This window comes from Staurois parvus, unplaced genomic scaffold (assembly GCF_062004578.1).
Source record: "Staurois parvus isolate SC_StPar_1 unplaced genomic scaffold, SC_StPar_1.0 ptg000545l, whole genome shotgun sequence".
Lineage (NCBI taxonomy): Eukaryota > Metazoa > Chordata > Amphibia > Anura > Ranidae > Staurois > Staurois parvus.
The window spans coordinates 256,182-281,542 of record NW_028318341.1 but is presented as its reverse complement, the minus strand read 5'-3'; the positions used below and the strand labels follow the sequence as shown (position 1 = coordinate 281,542).

Genomic DNA, 25,361 nt, shown 5'->3' with positions numbered 1-25,361 from the left:
CACAGGGACAAATAAACATGGGGGGGGGGGGCAGGAGAGAAAGAGAGAGAAAAGGGAAAATGTATAAGAGGAAGACAAATGGCAGCCATCATTTATTAGAGACAAACAGAGAGACAAGCACCAGCTGACTGCACCGCACACAATGGACACCAGACACCGTTTACTATAATGTCTATTACAAAGATGACACACCTCGTGCTTCATAGTGAAGAAACTCCCGCCACCGATGCCCTCCAAGGCAAACGCCTGCACGATCGGCCATTTTTCAACAATGAACATGTCGAACATCTGCAGGTGACCTGCATAACAAAATTCAGCATTAGGATTTGTAAAGCTGGCCATAGATGGATCTCTTTTTTGTCGATCTTGGATGGAGGAATCCTCCCCCGTGCTATTGTATTCTGACAGTGGGACTCCTTCGCTGCCAGAACACACTGATCAGCGCTGCAGCCAACTGCTGCAAGTTCTGATCGAGCAGAAATGTGTCAGCAGTCCTGTTCGGGAGGAGTTGTTCACTAGATCGACTCCTCTTGAATGGGAAAGGACATAAGCTATAGCCAGCTTTAGTAACAAAGCAATTCCATAAGCACACTGTATGTCTCACCTTTGGGGCTCATGCACAGGCATGTACAATAACCTGCATTCACATCCCTGATTTATGTGGATCTGAACGCAGCAGTAATATAAACAATAGCCCGGTGGTTGTCAACGTTTGAGCTATGGGGGGCCTCAAATGCTCCATAGTGTTTAACTGCGAAAACCTGAACTAGGAAAATTTGTGTTCACGGTCCGATTCTGACGACATGTTATGTTGAAAAAGTTTATTCTAGCATTTACATGCATACAGCTTAGGTGGTGCCGCCGCTGCTGCTACTGAATTCAGGGCCGACTTATCAACATCATCAAAATGTAGGTAGTGGTGGCAGAGTAGGCACAGAATGATCTCAGCATTCAGTCATTGTAAATGATTGAAGAACAAGGCCATTCTGCATCAGTGCCGCCGCTGCTGATGATGATGAAACGTTATTAATATTTTCATCTCCTTCTGAATAAGAGCTCATTGACATGTGTCAGGGACTGCTGCTCCTCTTATTAAGTGAACCATGCTCAGATCGCTCTTCAGAGGTGTTTGACAGGCGGTGATGAGGCATTGTATCACCTCCCCAACTGCTTTAACCCCTTGGATCCCACACTAGCATGCCAAAACTGCATGCATTGCATGTGGTTGTGGGGCACTTGCAGAGTGGCACCATCCACTTAAATGGGTCACTGGGCGGTTGCGCCCCCCAAAAGTGTCAGGGTGCATATTTTTTGCCACAGGAATTATGAGTAAGTGTAAGTTTATGCCCCAGATGTTCCCCCGAATGAAAGTGCGAGGGACAGGTATTATAACCATCATTCTATAACTAAGGACTTTTTCACAATTGCAAGGAGGTGTGGTGCCCTCTGAAGAGTGATCAGTGTTCGGATCACTTTTCAGAGGGCATTTGACAGACAGTGAGGAGGCGTTATATATTGCCTCCTTACTGCCTGATTTAACCTTAAATGCTGCACTTCCATGTCACAATCGTGTGCATTGCTGCGTGGCCCCACTGAACTCAATGGGCAAATTTGACAAGCAGTGCTGCTGGGCAAAATCTGTACCCAGAGTTAAAAATGCTATGGCCACCACGCAAAACATTGCAGCCAGAACATGTGTGCAGCCTTGTCCGGCTGCATTGTGTCTGTTCGGATGGGCAGCCAGGGAGTGGTAAAACCACAGCTCAGCCGCCCGGTTTGACTGCCATCTCTGGCTGCCTGTCTGAAAGAGCCCTACACTACGTATCAAAATACTGCCATGTATTTTTTTTAGTCATTCTTTATTGCATCTTAGTGCTTCCAATCTCTTGCAGGCCCTTGGCATTCACTTCATGTCTATAACCAAGTAAGTATTTGACATTTTGCAGAGTAAAGTAGGGACTGGCCAGAGAGGAATCACTGATGCAGTTGGGCAGATTGAATATAAATTACAATGTATGCAAATCTGTCCCTGTTTTTATGCAAGTTTGTGCGAATACTATACAAGGGTGTATAGCAGTGTGCAGCAGAGGGATCATTCCCATTCGTCAGTCTGTTAAAAATGTGGCCACGCCTCTTTAGCACCTCATTTGAGATATCTCTCTCTATTTTATATATATATATATATATATATATATATATATATATATATATATATACACACATATACACACACACACTATATTGCCAATATTGAGTTGGCCCCGCCCTTTGCAGCTATAACAGCTTCAACCCTTCTGGGAAGGCTGTCCACAAGGTTTAGGTGGGTGTCTATGGGAAGGTTTGACCATTCTTCCAGAAGTGCATTTGTGAGGTCAGGCACTAATGTCGAGCGAGGAGGCCTGGCTCGCAGTCTCCGCTCTAATTCATCCCAAAGGTGTTGTATCGGGTTGATGTCAGGACTCTGTGCAGGCCAGTCAAGTTCCTCCACCCCAAACTCGCTCATCGATGTCTTTATGGACCTTGCTTTGTGCACTGGTGCGCAGTCATGTTGGAGCAGGAAGGGGCCATCCCCAAACTCTTCCCACAAAGTTGGGAGCATGAAATTGTTCAAAATGTCTTGGTATACTGACACCTAAAGAGTTCCCTTCACTGGAACTAGGGGGCCAAGCCCAACCCCTGAAAAGAAACTCCACACTATAATCCCCCCTCCACCAAACTTAACACTTAGCACAATGCAGTAAGGCAAGTACCATTCTCCTGGCAACCACCAAACCCAGACACGTCCACCGGATTGTCAGACAGAGAAGCGTGATTGGTCACTTCAGAGAACACGACTCCGCTGCTCTAGATTCCAGTGGCGGCGTGCTTTACACCACTGCATCTGACACTTTGCATTGCACTTGGTGATGTAAGGCTTGGATGCAGCTGCTCGGCCATGGAAACCCATTCCATGAAGCTCTCTATGCACTGTTGTTGTGCTAACCTGAAGGCCACATGAAGTTTGGAGTTCTTTAGCTATTGACTCTGCAGACAGTTGGTGACTTCTGCGCACTGTGCGCTTCAGTATGCGCTGACCTCACTCTGTCATTTTACGTGGCCTACCACTTGGTGGTTGAATTGCTGTTGTTCCCAGTTGCTTCCACTTTGTTATAACCCCACTAACAGTTGAGCGTGGAATATTTAGTAGCCAGGAAATGTCATGGATGGATTTATTGCGCAGGTGGCAACCTATCACGGGACCACGCTTGGAGTCACTGAGCTCCTGAGAGCGACCCATTCTTTCACAAATTGTTTGTAGAAGCAGTCTGCATGCCTAGGTGATGATTTTATAAACCTGTGGCCATGAAGGTGATTGGAACACCTGAATCCAATGATTTGGAGGGCTGGCCCAATACCTTTTGGCAATATAGTGTATGTCTATATAGATCTATATCAGTGGGAGACGAATGTGGCCCGTTGCTTCCTTTTATCTGGCCCTAAGGCCATTATTCCCCCCACTGTCTCCAACAGTGAGGCATAGATCCTGCCACTGACAAAGATGCACTATCCCTCCCAATGACGCCAACGGTGGGGCACTATTCCTCCCACTGATACCAATGATGGGGCACTATTCCTCCCACTGACACCAATGATGGGGCACTATTCCTCCCACTGACACCAATGATGGGGCACTATTCCTCCCACTGACACCAATGATGGGGCACTATTCCTCCCACTGACACCTACGATGGGGCACTATTCCTCCCACTAACACCTACGATGGCGCACTATTCCTCCCACTGACACCAATGATGGGGCACTATTCCTCCCACTGACACCAATGATGGGGCACTATTCCTCCCACTGACACCAATGATGGGGCACTATTCCTCACCCTAATACCAAAAAGGCTACACTCTTTACTCTCACTGGTCACAGTACAGCCCTCTGAAAGTTTGAAGAACAGAAAAAACTGTCCTTTTGTTTAGAAAGTCTGGAGACCTCTGATATATTTAAGCACAATTGAACAAGGATTACCTTGGGAGCTATATGGAATGCCAATGCGGCTGCAATCTCGCACCATGTTCACAAAGCTTGCAATCTTAAATTCTTCAGCAGCTTCTTCATCTTCATACTACAGAGGAATAGAGGAAAAAGGCTTAAACATGAACTCCAGACAGATAGAAGAGAAACAGATCAATGCAGATCTGTATTCAATAATACATCATAAAACAGTTTTGTTTTGTTTTTTAACATATAGTTTAATTACCAAAACATGACCTGGCATTAGCTTCTAGCAGTCCCTGTACAGCAGAGCTTATATTGAGAGAGAGAGAAGCAGCACTAGGAGCTAATTAATTATGCTCCCGTGCTCATGTGCTAACAAGTGACATCTGATAGGAGGAGAGAGCAGAGTGACAGAGAGATGAGCTCATCAGTCTGCTGCTTCTTCTTTCACTGTCCAATCAAAGCATAGGGAAGGGATTGGGAGGGGTTAGAAACCTAGATGTGTTAAAGGTCAAGTTCACCTTTGATATAAAATACCCTGTGCAGTCAAGGGGCTTCAGTGCCATACCTGAAGACCCATTGCGACTTACCTGGCTGAAAAACTACTAATGGGAGAGATCTGCACCGTCCTGCCTGTGATCTTTGGGCACTCTGCATGTTGAGCACGCTGCCCACATCACTGGAGTGAGTGCCCACCCTTTATCATGACCCATGCATACACAGAGTTCCGCCTGTTGCCACAACAGCTGCACCAGGGGAGGGAGAGCACACACTGAGCATGTGCGAGACTTGAAAGAGGGTGGGATAATGTGCGCGCTGTGATGTGACCTACCTCGTTTTCGGTCATGCAGTGGAAGTGAAGGTTCCTCCAGCAGCCCACATAGGGTAGCAGGTAGGTGTAGTTCACAGGATTACAGTACAGGTGGACACTGTCGGCCTTTATGAAGATGATGACATCTACAAAGACATAAAATAAATATGATTTCTCGGTCTTCCAGGCAGGCTGAAGGGTGACAAGCCCTGACACAGAACTCACCATCCAGAACTTCTTCAGGGAAGCCGGTCCTTTCAAAGTCAGCATTTCTCTGGCTGTACAAGTCAAAGAGCAGATAATTGGCCAGTTCCCTGCACCCTTCATTGTACCGGCTGTCAATTCCTGGAAAACACAGACGTATCAAACACGGGATTTCTACACTACTCCAGAGACCTACCCAGTGATTACTACTACAACCATATCTGCTAAATGTAACCCTGGCTGGTGTCTGATAACAGGGAGCCATATAGGCAGGAGGGACATAATAATGAGGATCTGTCAGCTCTCAATAATAACCATGTGGCTAATTATACAGGAAATTAAAAAATAAAAACCATAAGGCCTTGTTTATATGTGTGCTTCCTGAAGAGCAATCCGCATTCCAGATCACTTTTCAGAGAACATTTGATAGGCAGTGAGGATGTTGTATCACCTCCTCACTGCCTGTTTTAACTCCTTGGGGTTGCAGGACACTCCATTTCAATAGGTCCGGTTCAGTGGGTGATACTGACCGCTCAACCTAGCGGCAGAGACAATTTTTGCTGAAAACCATCTGGAAAATAGAGGAGAGGACAATTGACCCCCCGACCCCCCCTTCAGTCTTGCTGACTCCTCTCCTGTACTGAAAATGCTTCCTTTGATATCACTGCACACTGTGAGCTTCTCACAATGTGCAATGAAAGCTGCAGCAAGTTAAGACTTTCTGACTGGAAGATGTCCAACATCATTTAGCGCTTTCCTCCCCAGCCTGACTGTCCCTGTCCTGCCCCTTTCTTTCATTGGTTCCAGTTATTCAAGCTGCAAGATTTTATTTAGCCCACTGATGTAAGGGGGATCTCTGAAGGGGACTCCAATGTATTGGAGGGTCTCTGAAGGGGACTCCAATGTATCGGAGGGTCTCTGAAGGGGAACCCGATGTAAAGGGGGGGAACTCAGATATAAAGGGGGGGGGGGCCTCTGATGGGGACCCTGATGTAAGGGGAGGCTCTGATGGGGACCCTGATGTAAGGGGGATGGGGGGGGAAACTCTCATGGGGAACCTGATGTAAGGGGGAGGGGGACTGATGGGGACCGTGATGTAAGGGGGATGGGGGGGGGGACTCTGATGGGGAACCTGATGTAAGGGGGGCTCTTATGGGGACCCTGATGTAAGAGGGAGGGGGGGGAACTCTAATGGGGAACCTGATGCAAGAAGGAGGGGGACTCTGATGGGGACCCTGATGTACGGAGCAGGGGAGAATACTCTGATGGGGACACTGATGTAAGGGAGGGGGTACTCTGATGGGGACCCTGATGTAAGGGAGGGGAGACTCTTGATGGGGACCCCGGTTTAAGGGGGAGCTCTGATGGAGACCCTGGTGTAAGAAAGGAGGGGGGGGGGCATTCTGATGGGGACCCTGATGTAAGAAAGATGGGGGACTCTGATGGGGCCCCCGGTTTCAGGTGCAGCTCTGATGGGGACCCTGATGTAAGGGGGGGTTCTGATGGGGACCCTGATGTAAGGGGGGGCTTTAATAGGGACCTTGATGTAAGGGGGAGGCTGTGATGGGGATCCTAATGTAAGGGGGGGCTCTGATGGAGACCCTGATATTATACGGATTATAAAAAAAAAACCTCAATAAAAAATATAAGATGTGGCCCCATACTGAAAAGTTTGTAGACATCTGGCTGAAAGTGTGACCTCTGATCTCAACAGCGTAAAAATTAAAATGCTGGCAAAAAAGAGAAGAATCCTTTACCAAGTATACAGAGGATGCCATCCGGAGCGGTCTTACTGGGTTTTCTGAGGATCCCTTGTACTTTTCTTAGACGGCTGCAGCTGATGAAAAAAACAGTAAAGATTATTAATACAGAAAGAATGAAGAAGTCACACAACACAAATCACCATTTACACTAACACGTTGTGGTAACACCCGCAACAGGCATTATGGTGCCATTCAGTCTGAATGCCACCCCAACGGACAAAGGCAATATTCCCATTGTACGACTTGCTGGGTAAAGCCTGCGGTATGGGGGTGCTGCTGCACACAACCAACTGGTTAACTGGTGTCAACATAGGAAGAAAGCATATATCACCCACATCGTGCATTGTACACCGAGGATCCATTTAATAGCCCAAAAATGTATTAAGGCGATCACATCACATTAGGGGGTTTACTTATAAAACATTCAATAGAGGAATGTCACATAATGTCATGCACGCTGTATCCAGTAGCCAAAATGCAGTATAGTTTTCTGGAATACCTCAACTGAGAAAATATACTGTAATGTGGCCACTAGGTGGAGCTAACGAGCATAGAAATTACTCTATTAGAAAAATTACTGTGTATGAATGTGTTTGACATTTTGACATGTGGGTGATGTCATGATCTCCACCTTGTCCAATCGGAGAACATTTTGCAGTCATTGAGAAAGTGCAAAGTGTTCTCTAAATGACACCCATGCCGAGCGAGTGACTTTATGTATCCACAATGCAGCATGCCAGCCACTCGGCACAGGACCTGGAAGCTAGTGGCGATCACTGGAGTAGTGGTGTGTACTTCAGTGATTTCCAGCTTCCAGGGGCATCAGCCAGGTATGGTAAATACATAGTTACATTGGTATAAACTGGACCATTGTAACTATGTATAAAATATCCATACCTGGAATTTAGCTTTAAATACTATATACATGTGTGATCCAACATTCAGGAAATTCTGAACAACTCATTGAAAAGGGTGCAGTTCTTATACACTCTGTTATGTGATTGAGGCCCAAGGATGTCCATGATCTTCAATCCCAGCCCCAACCCCCATCATGTCCATGACCTTCAATCCCAGCCCCAACCCCCATCATGTCCATGATCTCCAATCCCGGCCCCAACCCCCATCATGTCCATGATCTCCAATCCCGGCCCCAACCCCCATCATGTCCATGATCTCCAATCCCGGCCCCAACCCCCATCATGTCCATGATCTCCAATCCCGGCCCCAACCCCCATCATGTTCATAATCTCCAATCCCCACCATAAGCCCAATCATGCCCATGATCTCCAATCCCAGCCACAGCCCCCTTCATGTCCATGATCTCCAATTCCGGCCCCAACCCCCATCATGTCCACGATCTCCAATCCCGGCCACAACCCTCCATCATGTCCACGATCTGCAATCCCAGCCCCAACCCCCATCATGTCCATGATCTCCAATCCCGGCCCCAACCCCCATCATGTCCATGATCTCCAATCCCGGCCACAAACCTCCATCATGTCCATGATCTGCAATCCCGGCCACAACCACCATCATGTCCATGATCTCCAATCCCGGCCCCAACCCCCATCATGTCCATGATCTCCAATCCCGGCCACAACACTCCATCATGTCCATGATCTCCAATCCCGGCCCCAACACTCCATCATGTCCATGATCTCCAATCCCGGCCCCAACCCTCATCATGTCCATGATCTCCAATCCCGGCCCCAACCCCCATCATGTCCATGATCTCCAATCCCGGCCACAACCCTCCATGTCCATGATCTGCAATCCCGGCCACAACCCCCATCATGTCCACGATCTGCAATCCCAGCCACAACCACCAGCATGTCCATGATCTCCAATCCCGGCCCTAACCCCCATCATGTCCATGATCTCCAATCCCGGCCCCAACCCCCATCATGTCCATGATCTCCAATCTTGGCCCCAACCCCCATCATGTCCATGATCTCCAATCCCGGCCACAACCCTCCATCATGTCCATGATCTCCAATCCCAGCCACAACCCTCCATCATGTCCATGATCTCCAATCCCGGCCACAACCCTCCATCATGTCCATGATCTCCAATCCTGGCCACAACCCTCCATGTCTATGATCTGCAATCCCGGCCACAACCCCCATTATGTCTATGATCTCCAATCCCGGCCACAACCCCCATCATACCTGCACAGTCAAGCAAAGATCAGGCTGGGTCTTGTTTTCACAGGGGACTATAATAGGGCTTCTAACTCTCAGAAATAATCTATACATCAAACATAAATTCCCAGTTTGTTGTAGCTGTGAAAACTCAAAAAAAAAATGTTCTCATGTATATTTATGTGTCAGTAGAAGTCATTCTTGGTTAGACAACTCGTATTTCAAGTTTAGGGTCACCACAGCTACTTGTGAAGGTGGTGCAACGGCTGAATGATTAATACACCTGACTGCTCATTATACACAAGTTCTCATTTGTCTGTATTAGAATTAGGATTGGTGAATGTTGAAGGAGTGTTGGGTATAAGGCTACATTCACAGGAGATTCTCGCCGGTGGTACTAAACACTGCCTGCGGCTGTTATTAGGCTTGTTCCGATATCGGTGCCGATACTAAGCATTTGCACGGGTACTTGTACTTGATCAAATGCTTCGATACCTAAAACCGATACCTTTGCTGCGCAATTTGAGCCCATACAAAATAAATGTGCTCAAATCGAACTACAAAAGAATCGTATGTGATTTGAATAGGAATGCGGTGCGATCACATACGGATTCCCTGTGGGTGCGGTGCAATTTGAGCCATTCATTTTGTATGGGCTCAAATCGCACCGCAAAGGTATCAGTAATCAGTACTGACGAGTACTTGGGCGCAAGTAACGGTATTTGCCGATAGAAAAAAACGGTATCGGTGCAACCCTTGCTGTCAGATTTGTACTCTGCAAAACCAATGGACAGTGCAGCCACTGTTGGCATGTAACCACAGATTTGAGCACCTATGTCTAAGTCCCGGAGGGTGGGGCGAAATGCAACATAAGGGGGGGATTTGCTTACAAGAATGATCAGGAGAGCAGAATTCCATCTAACCACTACAAATAGCCTTTGGGAGCAGCATTTGAACACGCCAGCACTCTGTCTATCAGTGCGTCTGGGGAACTGATCACCCATCAGCTTGAGCGGCGCCATAACCCATGTTTACCAGGTTGCTTATTTGAGCACTGAAGCACTAATAGAGCCTCCAACTGACCAAGGGCACAGTGCAAGGGCAGCGTTTTTGCCGAGTTTTGGCCACAGTTCATCACCAGTGATGCAGCCATAGTTTTGCTGTATTTAGCCGCCTCTGAACACAGCAAACTATGCGCCCCAACCACTTGTGTGAACGCAGCCTAATACTGTTGATCCCAACATCCCAGCACCAGATCTAGTCACAAGTTTCATTCCTGTGTACTGAATGTTTTCTGTTTTTACTTTGTACCCAAAGTTTCATCTCAGAAGGGGACCCTAAACTGTGCCCCTTCCACAAAAGCGGACCTGGGAGAAAACTCATTGCCCTTTTCACACAGGTACTTTTGTTTTGTCTCAGCAGGGGCCCTGAACTGATCCCCAGCTGAGTTGGATCAGAACAGACATGAATGTTACATATATGATATCCATGTTTATTTCATTTTTCCTCCATCACAATGGGCCCAGTTAATCCTTATGAGTGGCCAGATGCAAAGAGATGTGTGTCCACCTATATCCGTCCATATCCACAAAAGCGGACCTGGGAGCAAACTTGTTGCCTCTTTCATGCAGCCACCAGCCACTTCTGATCCAACTCAGCTGGGGATCAGTTTAGGGTCACCTGCTGAGACAAAACAAAAGTACCTGTGTAAAAGGGGCAATAAGTTGTCTCCTAGGTCCGCTTTTGTGGATAGGGGTGGACACAGGTGGACACATATCTTTTTGCATCTGGGTGCCCATAGGGATTAACTGGGCCTGTTGTGATGGAGGAAAACTGAAAAATATGGATGTCTCATTTGTAACCTCCATGTCCTTTCTGAATCAACTCAGCTGGGAATCAGTTTAGGGTCCCCTGCTGAGACGAAACAGAACGAACATGGAGGTTACATATGTGACATCCATGTATATTTCATTTTTCCTCCATCGCAATGGGCCCAGTTAATCCTTATGAGCGGCCAGATGCAAAGAGATGTGTGTCCACCTATATCCATCCATATCCACAAAAGCGGACCTGGGAACAAACTTATTGCCTCTTTCATGCAGCCACCAGCCACTTCTGATCCAACTCAGCTGGGGATCAGTTTAGGGTCCCCTGCTGAGAAAAAAAAGAACGAACATGGAGGTTACATATGTGACATCCATGTTTATTGAATTTTTCCTCCGTCACAACAGACCCAGGTAAGTCCTATGGGCAGCCAGATGCAAACAGATGTGCATCCACCTATATTTGCCCACATCCACAAAAATGGACCAGGGCGCAAATTCATTGCATTTAGCCGAACAATCCTGAAAGGAGATGGATGTAAACAGGTGCATATCTGCTTATATCTGGCTGCCCATAGGGATACACTGCAGAAGATTTTGGATCCACCAAATCATAGGTCCAAACCCGATTGACAAGCCGCTGTGTGAAATGGACTGTAAGCACGGTTAGCACAGCTTGCAGGATCTGTGTTATGCATCCGAGCTCTATTTACAGAGTTTGTGTGTTCTAGCTTTGCTTGTATAGGGTTCCCCTGGGCGTTGCAATCTCCTTCGGAGATCCAGAAACAAACAGCTTCATCTATCATGACAGTCCTTAACATGTAAAATTATTCAGAGTGATCTGCACAGCACAGCACCTTCACAAAATGTCTGCAATAAGAATATAAACCTAATCACTAAATCATCTTATAGAAGCTTTAAAGTGTTACTAAACCCACAGCAGTACAATCAGTCTGTATATGCAGTAAAACAAGCTTGCTATACTCACTGTGTAACCTAAGGGGTTAATCCTCCGTATGTGTAAAAAGGCTTTTTGATCCTGTCTTCTCTGATCCTCCCCTTAGTCTACTGTCCCTAGTCCATCTGCTGATAGTACAGAGCTCTAAGAGGCACTCTACACATGCTCAGTTTAGTGTGTATTGTTAGTGAGCTGTTTTGGGTTTTTTTTTTGGAAGAGTGAATGTGATCAGCACAGGGCCAATCAGCACTGCCCAGACAAAGGGTCAGGGATTATGCAGCCTCATAGGACAGTCAGAGCAGAATGAAAACTCCTCCTACAAGTTTTGACCAGTGCTCCGCTGGACATTGATAAAAGTCACAAGACTGCTATATACTGCTGATGAGAAAAGGTACAGTATCTCACAGAAGTGAGTACTCCCCCTCACATTTTTGTAGGTATTTTATTCTGTCTTTTCATGTGGCAACACGGAAGAAATTACACTTTGCTACAATGTGACGTAGTCAGGGTACAGCTTGTATAACATGTAAATTTGCTGTCCCCTCAAAATAACTCAACACACAGCCATTAATATCTAAACCGCTCTCAACAAAAGTGAGTCCACCCCTAAGTGAAAATGTCCAAATTGGGCCCAAAGTGTCAATATTTTGTGTGGCTGCCATTATTTTCCAGCACTGCCTGAACCCTCTTGGGCATGGAGCTCACCAGAGCTTCACAGGTTGCCACTGGAGTCCTCTTCCACTCCTCCATGACAACATCACAGAGCTGGTGGATGTTAGAGACCTTGCGCTCCTCCACCTTCCGTTCAAGGATGCCGCACAGATGCTCAATAGGGTTTAGGTCTGGAGACATGCTTGGCCAGTCCATCACCTTTACTCTCAGCTTCTTTCACCTTCCGTTCAAGGCAGTGGTAGTCTTGGAGGTGTGTTTGGGGTCATTATGTTGGAATATTGCCCTGCAGACCAGTCTCCGAACAGAGGGGATCATGCTCTGCTTCAGTATGTCACAGTACATGTTGGCATTCATGGTTCCCTCAATGAACTGTAGCCCCCAGTGCCGGCAGCACTCATGCAGCCCCAGACCATGACACTCCCACCACCATGCTTGACTGTAGGCAAGACACACTTGTCTTTGTACTCCTCACCTGGTTGCCGCCACACACGCTTGACACCATCTGAACCAAATCAGTTTATCTTGGTGTCATCAGACCACAGGACATGGTTCCAGTAATCCATGTCCTTAGTCTGATTGTCTTCAGCAAACTGGATCCAAAATTTACACATCAAAGAATGGACTGGCTGGCATAGAGACAATTCACAAGATTATCCCCAGCCATCTAAAGAAAAAGACGTCAAGAAAATTTGGATCCAGGGAGTGCCCAGGTCCACAGATCACCTTTTTGGAGTGTACACAGCGCATTTTGACCCATCTGTAACTGGGGTCAACATGATCTGGTAAGAAGAGTGTTTTGGTGACGGTTATGGTGGACTTCTTCTATCTTCTCCTGGCTGTTTTGTGATATCTATATTAGTACGGAGGCTCCAGTGAAGAGGGACTAAGGCTGGCCATACATTATACAATTATCTGCAGATTTTTGGTTTAGATTTACCAAAAACCATATAATAGGAGGACAAACCTAAACAACACTTTCAGTTGTATCCAATTAGGCAGGCCCTTACACTACATAGTTGAAGGTAAATCTAAAGGAAATTGGGCAGAAAATCTGCAGATAATTGTATAATGTATGGCCAGCCTTATTCCCTATATTTCTATTTTTGTGGATTGTACTCTTAAGTGAAAAATATTTGATTCTTTGATGCGCCGCACTTCTGTATATTATTTTATGTGTATTCTTACCTGCAATACTGTGGTGGCTGCTAATGTGGATTGAATAATTTATCCTTTCAATTTTGCAGCTTTTATACATACACCATAACGCTGAATTTTTGGAGACATATGCCACACACTGTCACTGTCCCTCCACCATCCTCTCCTTTAAATAAGGCCCAATTAGACACTTCTTTAGCACTGTTTGAGCTGCAATGACCCAAACATTGCTCTCTTCTTGTATCAAATAAGCAAAATGTACTGGTCATAGGAGATGGCCTCAGGAAGGCTCCAAACTCATCTACAACCTTAACTCCCAACTCATATATCTTTGCACTCCAATGGGATGTCGGCCCGGTCATTCCCCACCCGCAGCTCACGTGAGCTACAAAAGAGCAGAATAACTCGGCCCGCAGCACGTTGGCAGCAAGATCCAGTGTTTATAGAAGTATCTAATTACACCCATGTGCATGAGCCTTAACAACTAACAGACACATGAAGACAATGGAACCCAGAGATTTCTGAAATGTAAAGATCTACCACAATACAGGACTTATTCTTGCTTAAAACTTAAAGTGGAACTGGAATTAAAAAGTCAACCTTTATTAGCTTATAACAGGCATGTCCAAAGTCCAGCCCGCGGGCCATTTACGGCCCGGGGGTCGGTTTAATACGGCCCTCCAACAGCCCTCCCTGCTCTGTGTAATGTGGCCCTCCCACGGCCCTTCCTTCTATGGCAGACAGTCTTCTGCTTGAGACCAGAGAGCAGTGCGCATGCCTGACTGCGGCACGTTCTCCCTGGTCTGTGTAAATGCGGCTGTCGCACGGCCCTCCCTTCTGTGGCAGACAGTCTTCTGCTTGAGAGCAGTGCGCATGCGTGACTGCGCCACGCTGGGAGCGACAGAGGGCGGTGACGTCAGGGCCGGGCTTCCAGCATGAAGAGTGTTTCTCTTCCCCTCCCGGCTGCCGAGCAGAGACTTCAGCTCCAGCTACCTTTTTCACCCTTCACATTAGTGCAGGTAAGTTTTTTTTAAATTTATTTTCAATACATTGTGAAAACTCAGCTGTCAGTTGATCTTAATGTTATGAAATGAAAAGTATGTAGTTTGCAATTAACTTGGCATAAAATAATTTATTTGCATTTAATTGTAATGGTTCAAAGAATGTTCGGAAAAATGTTCGGCCCTCCACCATGTTCACTTCATCCAATCTGGCCCTCTTTGAAAAAAGTTTGGACACCCCTGGCTTATAAGAAACATCCAGAGTTGGCAATTGTGCCTATGTTGTGCCCTGGAAGATTTACCTTTTGTCGATAGAGTTTTTCCTGAAAAATAGCGGTGAACTTCCTGTGCCTATAGAAGGAGCTGTCAATATGCAAGGTGTAGAGGGCCTCAACTGTGGCCCTTGACAGCTCCTTATTATTCAATAAACGATAGGAGACTGTCAGAGACTTCAGACATATTAGAAGAAACAATTAGAGACTGCAGATCTAGGGGTGGTTGAGAGACACATTACAGGAAATGGTGAGAAATGGGGGACATGCTACTTGAGACTGCTAGAGATCATTGTCATTACAGTCATTTTACAAAGCAGTGACTGCTGGGGTCTGCAAATGGCCACACAAGTACCAAATGGTAGCAGGTTCGGCACAGGGGCCTATAGCCTCATAGTTGTATAATTCCAGTGAGGGATCATCCAAGGCACTGCTGCCTCTGATGGTTAGTCTCTGAATATGGAGCAAGAATTGGTGATATCACAACAGTGCCATTCATTGTTCTCCCTGCTGGACAGGACGCTGTACCAGAGGATCTGAAGTGCAAGAATCTCCCTGCTTCTGCTTCCTCCATCATCTGCCTTAATCCAACTTGCTGCTTCTTGACTATTCCCCCACCAGTCATCAAGAGAACAGCTCTGACATTAGGGAGCAAAGCCCTGCCTTTACCATGATGCACACATGCACACACACACACCTCCATTTACACTTGTGTAACTTGTCAGGTGACTTTGGACATTTAAAGCAGCACGACAAGTCATGTCATATATGACCTAAAGTTGCAGCGTCTTTAAAAAAAGGTTCCTGTACCACTTTAATGCAACATTTGTGCGACTTGAGTGCCATAGACTGCAATGTAAACTCTCAGAAGTCACATCTTAACATTATCAATGCGAGAGCTGTGCAACAGTCTAAACCAAAGTCAACAGCCAAAGTCGCATCCAAGTCGAACCCATCCAAAGTTGCAATGTAAAGTCACAATGAAAACTGCAAGACTTTAGAGTTGCACAATTGTGAATGAAGCCTTCGTCAGGAGCGAGAAAAAAAAAAAAAAAGATATAAAAAAAAAAGGGAGATCACAGGCAATACTCGAGACTAGTGTTTTTTTTTTTTTTTTATCTCTGCTTGGCTTTTTTAAGCACAGCTTTCACAGTTTAGGTCCTCTTAGAAATAACGAAAGAAAGAGGGAAAAGAAAGAAAGAGGGAAAAGAAAGAAAGAGGGAAAAGAAAGAAAGAGGGAAAAGAAAGAAAAGAAAGAAAGAGGAAAAAGAAAGAAAAGAAAAGAAAGAGGGAAAAGAAAGAAGGAGGGAAAAGAAAGAAGGAGGGAAAAGAAAGAAGGAGGGAAAAGAAAGAAGGAGGGAAAAGAAAGAAAAGAAAAGAAAGAGGGAAAAGAAAAGAAAAGAAAGAAAGAAAGAGGGAAAAGAAAAGAAAAGAAAAGGAAAGAAAGAAAGAAAGAAAGAAAGAAAGAAAGAAAGAAAGAAAGAAAGAAAGAGAAAGGAAAGAAAAGAAAAGAAAAGAAAAGAAAGAGGGAAAAGAAAAGAAAAGAAAGAGGGAAAAGAAAAGAAAAGAAAAGAAAGAAAGGGAAAGGAAAAGGAAAGGAAAAGGGAAAGGAAAGGAAAGAAAGGGAAAAGAAAAAAGAAACTAGCGAGCCTCTATAATAAAAAGAGGTATTATACTTACCTCTCCTGCAGCCTATAGGGCTGATTTACTAAAACTGGAGAGTGCAAAATCTGGTGCAGCTTTACCCAGAAGCTAATCAGCCTCCAGTTTTAAGTCAAAGCTTGATTGAACAAGCTGAAGTTAGAAGCCGATTGGCTACCATGCACAGGCTGCACCAGATTTTGCATTCTCCAGTTTTAATAAATCAAGCCCCAATGTCTCCAACCTTCCCTTACTCCAAGCTCAGCAGCCTCAAGCATGCCATTCATGGAGCAAGTTTCAGCCATTTTCCAATGAACCAGTTAAATTCCAGTCTTGAGTGGCCATATTGGCACCCTCCTGCCCAAACATCCTTCGATCTGAAAACAGAAGGAACTTTGTCAGACGAACAGCACCTACGACGTCCAATCAGATGTAGGGATTGTTTGGGTATTTTAACAGCTGTGAGTGCTGGCTGTCAGAATACAATAGATGACTGGCTTGAATGAGGAAAACCTTATATCGTATTGCCATCTTAATTCAGCTTCATCAGCATGCAACAGCTCTGGGAGTGTTGGATGCATCTGCTGTGCTTCTCTTCTTTTGACCCCCAACATCACTATACAGCACATCAGAACACAGGGGTCAGAGGATGGAGCCATAACACCTGGTGGGGGACAAAGGTATCCGACACTCAAGGAAGTGTTGAATGCTGAATACTGTGACTGAGGCTGCAGCAGGAGACATGGGCCAACAAAGAGTCAAATATAACAGCCCTTCCACTGCCAGTTAGATTATTTTAGGCAACAGGCATGGTTGCTTTAAGACCTGCAACACACATAGCAACAGACGTCAATGATTCCTTATGGGGTTTAGTAAGCAGGAGACTAAAAACGTATACATTACCTTGTAGTCATCTATAATGCACGGTGTGATATTACATTCCAAAATGAATTTTAACAACTCTAGTTATGGAATCCCTCAAAGATCCAGGCCGAACCTGCCTTTGCTCTGAACTTAATAGTAATTGACTGTCATTCTCCTCGAGACTTGCTCATAAAATTATTTTAATTACACAGCAGTCTCCAATTAGTTGACATAATCTGGAGCTTTGATCTAAGGTGAGGAGCTTATTAAAATGGAATCTGCTGCCAGGTGGTAATGGCTGACTCCTGGAAGGGATGGTGATTTATACAGGAGCGCCAGGCTTGCACAGCAATGAGCTATACCATGCCTACACCAAGGGGGGTGCCGGAGGTGACGGGAGGGTTACCTAATAAGCAAGAAGTTGGACCCCAGCCAGCATCAGCGAACCACAACACCAGGCTTTCCGGCTTCTCATTACACCTAATGTAATCCGGGCGCCACATGGCCTGCACTTCCCTGACAGAGTACACCTCTGTAGATCAATATCCAAGCTGTGCGGTGGAAAAACGTCCTTACAGGATGTCTTCAATTTACAAGCCGACCTCAATGCTCTGTATAATTGGGCAACTATGTGGCAAATGAGGTCTAATGTTGATAAATGTAAGGTTCTGCACTTGGGGATAAGAATATGCATCCATCATACATACTAGGGGGGGTACAACTGGGGGAATCAATGGTGAAGGAGGATCTGGGGGAATCAATGGTGGAGAAGGATCTGGGGGAATCAATGGTGGAGAAGGATCTGGGAGTTCTGGTAGATCACAAGCTTAATAATGGCATGCAATGCCAAGCTGCGGTTTCTAAAGCGAGGTATAGAATCCAGAGAGAGAGATATCATTTCCCCCGGTACAAATCATTAGTAATACCTCATCTGGAATATGCAGTTCAGTTTTAGGCACCAATTCACAAAAAGAACATTGGGGAACTGGAGTAAGTACAGAGAAGGGCAACCAAACTGATAAGAGCAATGGAGGAGCTCAGCTATGAGGAAAGATTAGAGGAACTGAATTTATTCTCTCTTGAGAAGAGGAGATTAAGGGGGGATATGATCTTCATGTATAATACATAAGGGGGGATATGATCACCATGTATAATACATAAGGGGGGATATGATCTCCATGTATAATACATAAGGGGGGATATGATCTCCATGTATAATACATAAGGGGGATATGATCTCCATGTATAATACATAAGGGGGGATATGATCTCCATGTATAATACATAAGGGGGGATATGATCTCCATGTATAATACATAAGGGGGGATAGGATCTCCATGTATAATACATAAGGGGGGGATATGATCTCCATGTGTAATACATAAGGGGGGATATGATCTCCATGTATAATACATAAGGGGGGATATAATCTCCATGTATAATACATAAGGGGGGGATATGATCTCCATGTATAATACATAAGGGGGGATATAATCTCCATGTATAATACATAAGGGGGGGGGGATATGATCTCCATGTATAATACATAAGGGGGGGGGCGGATATGATCACTATGTATAATACATAAGGGGGGGGATATGATCACCATGTATAATACATAAGGGGGGGGGATATGATCACCATGTATAATACATAAGGGGGGATATGATCACCATGTATAATACATAAGGGGGGATATGATCACCATGTATAATACATAAGGGGGGGGGATATGATCACCATGTATAATACATAAGGGGGGATATGATCACCATGTATAATACATAAGGGGGGATATGATCTCCATGTATAATACATAAGGGGGGATATGATCACCATGTATAATACATAAGGGGGGATACGATCTCCATGTATAATACATAAGGGGGGATATGATCTCCATGTATAATACATAAGGGGGGATACGATCTCCATGTATAATACATAAGGGGGGATATGATCTCCATGTATAATACATAAGGGGGGATATGATCACCATGTATAATACATAAGGGGGGATACGATCTCCATGTATAATACATAAGGGGGGGGGATATGATCTCCATGTATAATACATAAGGGGGGTATGATCTCCATGTATAATACATAAGGGGGGATATGATCACCATGTATAATACATAAGGGGGGATACGATCTCCATGTATAAATACATAAGGGGGGTATGATCTCCATGTATAATACATAAGGGGGGGGGATATGATCTCCATGTATAATACATAAGGGGGGATATGATCACCATGTATAATACATAAGGGGGGATACGATCTCCATGTATAATACATAAGGGGGGGGGGATATGATCTCCATGTATAATACATAAGGGGGATATGATCTCCATGTATAATACATAAGGGGGGATATGATCTCCATGTATAATACATAAGGGGGGATATGATCACCATGTATAATACATAAGGGGGGATATGATCTCCATGTATAATACATAAGGGGGGATATGATCACCATGTATAATACATAAGGGGGGATATGATCTCCATGTATAATACATAAGGGGGGATATGATCTCCATGTATAATACATAAGGGGGGATACGATCTCCATGTATAATACATAAGGGGGGATACGATCTCCATGTATAATACATAAGGGGGATATGATCTCCATGTATAATACATAAGGGGGGTATGATCTCCATGTATAATACATAAGGGGGATATGATCTCCATGTATAATACATAAGGGGGGATATGATCTCCATGTATAATACATAAGGGGGGATATGATCACCATGTATAATACATAAGGGGGGATATGATCTCCATGTATAATACATAAGGGGGGATATGATCTCCATGTATAATACATAAGGGGGGATATGATCTCCATGTATAATACATCAGTGGTTCACATAGTGTTCTCGGTGTAGAGTTATTCACCCTGAGGTCATCACAGAGGACAAGGGGGAACTCTTTACGTATGGAGAAAAAGAAATTTAATCTTCAAATATGGAAAGGTTTCTTCACAGTAAGAGCTGTGAGAATGTGGAATAGACTCCCTCAAGAGTTGGTTCTGGCCAGCTCAGAGGATTGCTTTAAAAAAGGCCTTCTTGGATACACAGAATATAACTGGATATAACATTTATAGGTAAAGCTTATCCAGGGAATATCTGATTGCCTCTCGGGGGATCAGGAAGGAATTTTTTCCCTGCAGGAGCAAATTGGATCATGCTTTACTGGGTTTTTCTGCCTTCCTCTGGATCAGACTGTGGGTGTAGGATTATAAAACTTTTTTTTTTTTTTTTTTTTTAAATGGTTGAACTGGATGGACTTTTTGTCTTTTTTCAGCCAGACTAACTATGTAACTATGAGTATTGTACAACTGGTCACAGTGTCAGATCATCACCACTCATCACCAAAAACTGTGCAGAGGTAGACGCCCTCGATGTGCATAATTAGAATTGTTTGCTTAGGTGGAGCCCCATGCTGGAGACAAGGCTCTTCATTTACTTTTATCTGCGTTCTTCTTGCTTTAGGAGTCCTAAAGAAAGAGCATCACAATGAATATTTCTAAAGCATGCTGCTGTTACCATGTGTGCTTTTTTTTTTTTTAAGCAGTGATATGACCGCTATAAGTGCATATGTTGCTTTTTAAAAAAAGGACCCTTATATGGTCCTAAGTTTGGGAACACCTGACCATCACACCTATAGGAGATTGATGGGCATCCCATTCCAGAGCATGGACAATAAAGAAGGTATATTACTGGAAAACATAAAGCTTGCTATCCCCATCTTCCCCAGGGGATCATGTGCACATAGCACTTGTCCATTTCAATCCATGCAGTGCTGTCGGATGCCCACCTGCCATCTGACAACACTGCTCAATGTGACAGATTTCTGAGCGACAGCTCAAGAGGATTTGGGGGCATGACTGGCAGAGTGTGGAGCTGCAGCCTCCTATTCAGGTGAATGGAGAGTGGAAACTGTCAGCTTGTGTTGTACTCTGGAGAAAAAGCTTTCATGCACAAAAACAAGCTGACAATGGCACACAGCACCTACTACATGTGTTCAAGACAGCCTGGTGTAGTAGCCATTGTGGGTAGTTGTCATATTGAGGTTGATTTACTAAAACTGAAGAGTGAAAAATCTGGTGCAGCTCTGCGTAGAAACCAATCAGCTTTCAGTTTTTTTTGTGTCAGAGTTTAGTTGAACAAGTTGAAGTTAGAAGCCAATTGCCTACCATGCACAGCCACCCCAGATTTTGCACTCTCCAGTTTTAGTTAAATCAACTCCATGCATTGAAAGCCCACTTCTCCACCTGCAATCATTCACAACACAAGCTGACAGTTTCCACTCTCTCTGTTCCCCTATCAGGCCGCAGGTTGGGAATGTGTATATGAGGTTCAGTGCTGGCTTCAAATTTAACTGAAAAACGCCAACATTTTTAGGCCCTGTGAGAGATTCAGCCATCAAGGGCAGACATTTTTTTCTTTCATTTAAAAGAGAAATTGGGCTTTTCCCCCCTATTTATACTTACCTAGGTAGATGCAGTGTCGGGCCAATGCTGCATCTGTCTCCTGCCAGCTCTAAGGGTGAGAACTCAGTGATCACATGATCGTTGATTGCACGAGTTCTCACAGCCGCTCTGAGCAGACAGTGGGACGGTCAGTGACCGCAGTCTGCTCAGCTCCCCCAGCGCTCACTGGAGCTCTGGGCTGTGGAGGTGGAGGGAGAGACTGGTTCAGGCTCTCAACAGATCGCTGAGGAGCTGGTCCAAACTCTGGGGTGGATCCTGACTTTAAATCTAGACTTGCTGGGTGACATCAGTCCGCTGTCAGCTGAAAACTGGTCACGGCAGTGCAGAACAAACTGCACTCCTGTGAGCCACAGGAGAAGTACAGCCAAAAAAGCTTTGGCTGTACTTCTCCTTTACGTTCACTGCTGGGACTAATAGGGCCACATGCTATGTACACAGAAACCCGCCCGAGGAATGTAACAAGTTTTTTTTGCTTCTGGTGATAGTTCTTTTCAGTACACCTCTAAGCAAACTGTGTTGAATAGGGAAGGGTAGACCCTCTGTCAAGGTTTTATTGCTGTCTGTCTGTGTAGCCATTGGGGAGATTTACTCACTATTTGCACTGGTGATCATTGTCACTGAAAGTGAAATTGAGTTTTTTGAGTTGCCCCCAGAACAAGAGTTGAGGGGAAACCTTTTTAATGGAGACACCTGTTCTGGGGAGAACAGTCAAAAAAGGGGACTTCCCCTCACTTTGGGGAAGTTTCCTCCAACTCTCTATTGCATTTTTTGGACAGAAAGTAAAAAGAAATTTTCCCATCGAAACAGAAAAGTAAAGTATAAACAAGTAGGTGTTTTAGGGCCGACTCTCTAGTTTCAGATGTGCTGCAAAATGCACTCCAACGCAAAAATAGCAGTGCAAGCGTAGATCGAACTGCACCAAACCACGATACTGCAGTACCATATGATTTAGTGGGTGCAAATGTGCTGCGTTTGTAAGATGCGTTTGGGGTGCCATTAACACTTAATTGGCACCCGTGTATCTTGCAAGGGCAGTGCATACAACTGCGGTGCAGTAAATGCGCGTATTCATTTGTTTTGAATGGGCCCTTATTACCTTACTCTATCCAAAAAAAAAAAAAAAGTTTTGGCTACACATACAATGTAATATGGAGTTTCTCCAGTCCACTGACTTCATCTGAGACAAGTCAATGGATGAAAACACATCAGGCATGCTGGAGCTGGCATTTTGTAACGGGCGACTTACCTGGGGAAGCGATGACTGGGAGGCTGCACAACAAGCGTTTAGAGACCTCCAGAAATGCAGGTCTGACATTTCCGGTGAGAGCGACATCTGATGGATATCTATGTGTCGCTGAGAGCACGGCTGATACAGTATTACGGTTATCCTATCACCCCAGAGAGGGCGGCTGAGCTGCAGCTGGACACCAACATAGACAAGCGCGGTGTTGATATCTGTGAACTCAAATGCAACCAATCACAAATAAGCACTGCTGAGAGCAGCTGTGTTTTTTCCTCCTATGGATGACATCATATCATTGCTCTACAGATCTACAGTGGGGCAAAAAAGTATTTAGTCAGCCACCAATTGTGCAAGTTCTCCCACTTATAAAGATGAGAGAGGCTTGTAATTGGCATCATAGGTAGACCTCAACTATGAGAGACAAAATGAGAAAAAAAATCCAGACAATCACATTGGCTGATTTGGAAAGAATTTATTTGCAAATTATGGTGGAAAATAAGTATTTGGTCACCTACAAACAAGCAAGATTTCTGGCTCTCACAGACCTGTACCTTCTTCTTTAAGAGGCTCCTCTGTCCTGCACTCATTACCTGTATCAATGGCACCTGTTTGAATTTGTTATCAGTATAAAAGACACCTGTCCACAACCTCAAACAGTCACACTCCAAACTCCACTATGGTGAAGACCAAAGAGCTGTCGAAGGACACCAGAAACAAAATTGTAGACCTGCACCAGGCTGGGAAGACTGAATCTGCAATAGGCAAGCAGCTTGGTGTGAACAAATCAACTGTGGGAGCAATAATTAGAAAATGGAAGACATACAAGACCACTGATAATCTCCCTCGATCTGGGGGTCCACGCAAGATCTCACCCCGTGGGGTCAAAATGATCACAAGAACGGTGAGCAAAAATCCCAGGACTACACGGGGGGACCTAGTGAATGACCTGCAGAGAGCTTGGACCAACGTAACAAAGGCTACCATCAGTAACACACTACGCCGCCAGGGACTCAGATCCTGCAGTGCCAGACGTGTCCCCCTGCTTAAGGCAGGGAATGTCCGGCCCGTCTGAAGTTTGCTAGAGAGCATTTGGATGATCCAGAAGAGGATTGGGAGAATGTCATATGGTCAGATGAAACCAAAATAGAACTGCTTGGTAGAAACACAACTCATCGTGTTTGGAGGAGAGAGAATGCTGAGTTGCATCCAAAGAACACCATACCTACTGTGAAGCATGGGAGTGGCAACATCATGCTTTGGGGCTGTTTCTCCGCAAAGGGACCAGGACGACTCATCCATGTACAGGACAGAATGAATGGGGCCATGTATCGTGAGATTTTGAGTGCAAACCTCCTTCCATCAGCAAGGGCATTGAAGATGAAACGTGGCTGGGTCTTCCAACATGACAATGATCCCAAACATACCGCCTGGGCAACGAAAGAGTGGCTTCGTAAGAAGCATTTCAAGGTCCTGGAGTGGCCTAGCCAGTCTCCAGATCTCAACCCCATAGAAAACCTTTGGAGGGAGTTGAAAGTCCGTGTTGGCCAGCGACAGCCCCAAAACATCACTGCTCTAGAGGAGATCTGCATGGAGGATGGGCCAACATACCAGCAACAGTGTGTGCCAACCTTGTGAAGACTTACAGGAAACGTTTGACCTCTGTCATTGCCAACAAAGGATATATAACAAAGTACTGAGATGAACTTTTGATATTGACCAAATACTTATTTTCCACCATAATTTGCAAATAAATTCTTTCCAAATCAGCCAATGTGATTGTCTGGATTTTTTTTCTCATTTTGTCTCTCATAGTTGAGGTCTACCTATGATGCCAATTACAGGCCTCTCTCATCTTTTTAAGTGGAAGAACTTGCACAATTGGTGGCTGACTAAATACTTTTTTGCCCCACTGTACATGCCAAATACATGACATCACAGCACAGCCAAGCAGGTCAGTGTTTTGGTGTCACACACCTATAGAAATGCCTTAATAGGACAATTCATTCTGACATGTACATCAGTAGAGGATTTCAGAGCTCTGACTACACGCTGCTTGTAATCATAACAAAGGCGGAGGATTTCTGTGTTTGTGAAGCAAATGGGCCAAAATTGGACAGAATTGTTTCGTTGCAAGCAATGCAGGCGTCATGGTCTGGCTGAGCAATAGCAATTAACCCTTTTACTGTCACCAACACATCTCATACACTGGTTGCAGCAGCTGGTTTCATACGCACTCAGCAGCCAAAAGTGTGAAAAGCTAACTGTCGGCTTTCGGGTGGAAGTGATCTGGTGACTATCTCTTCCAGACTGT

At 45.0% G+C, this 25,361-nt stretch overlaps 1 protein-coding gene across 1 annotated transcript in view; it reads right to left on the bottom strand.

The window, feature by feature from the left end:
* Positions 1 to 25,361, bottom strand: part of DNAAF9 (dynein axonemal assembly factor 9) — a 208,212-nt gene that overhangs the window by 165,661 nt on the left and 17,190 nt on the right. Inside the window, exons 2-6 of the mRNA XM_089690898.1 lie at positions 6,760 to 6,839; positions 5,024 to 5,143; positions 4,820 to 4,944; positions 4,018 to 4,114; positions 193 to 299 (exon numbers count right to left, since the gene is read on the bottom strand). Coding sequence (XP_089547024.1) covers positions 193 to 299; positions 4,018 to 4,114; positions 4,820 to 4,944; positions 5,024 to 5,143; positions 6,760 to 6,839 — 529 coding nt within the window. The remainder of the gene's footprint in view (positions 1 to 192; positions 300 to 4,017; positions 4,115 to 4,819; positions 4,945 to 5,023; positions 5,144 to 6,759; positions 6,840 to 25,361) is intronic.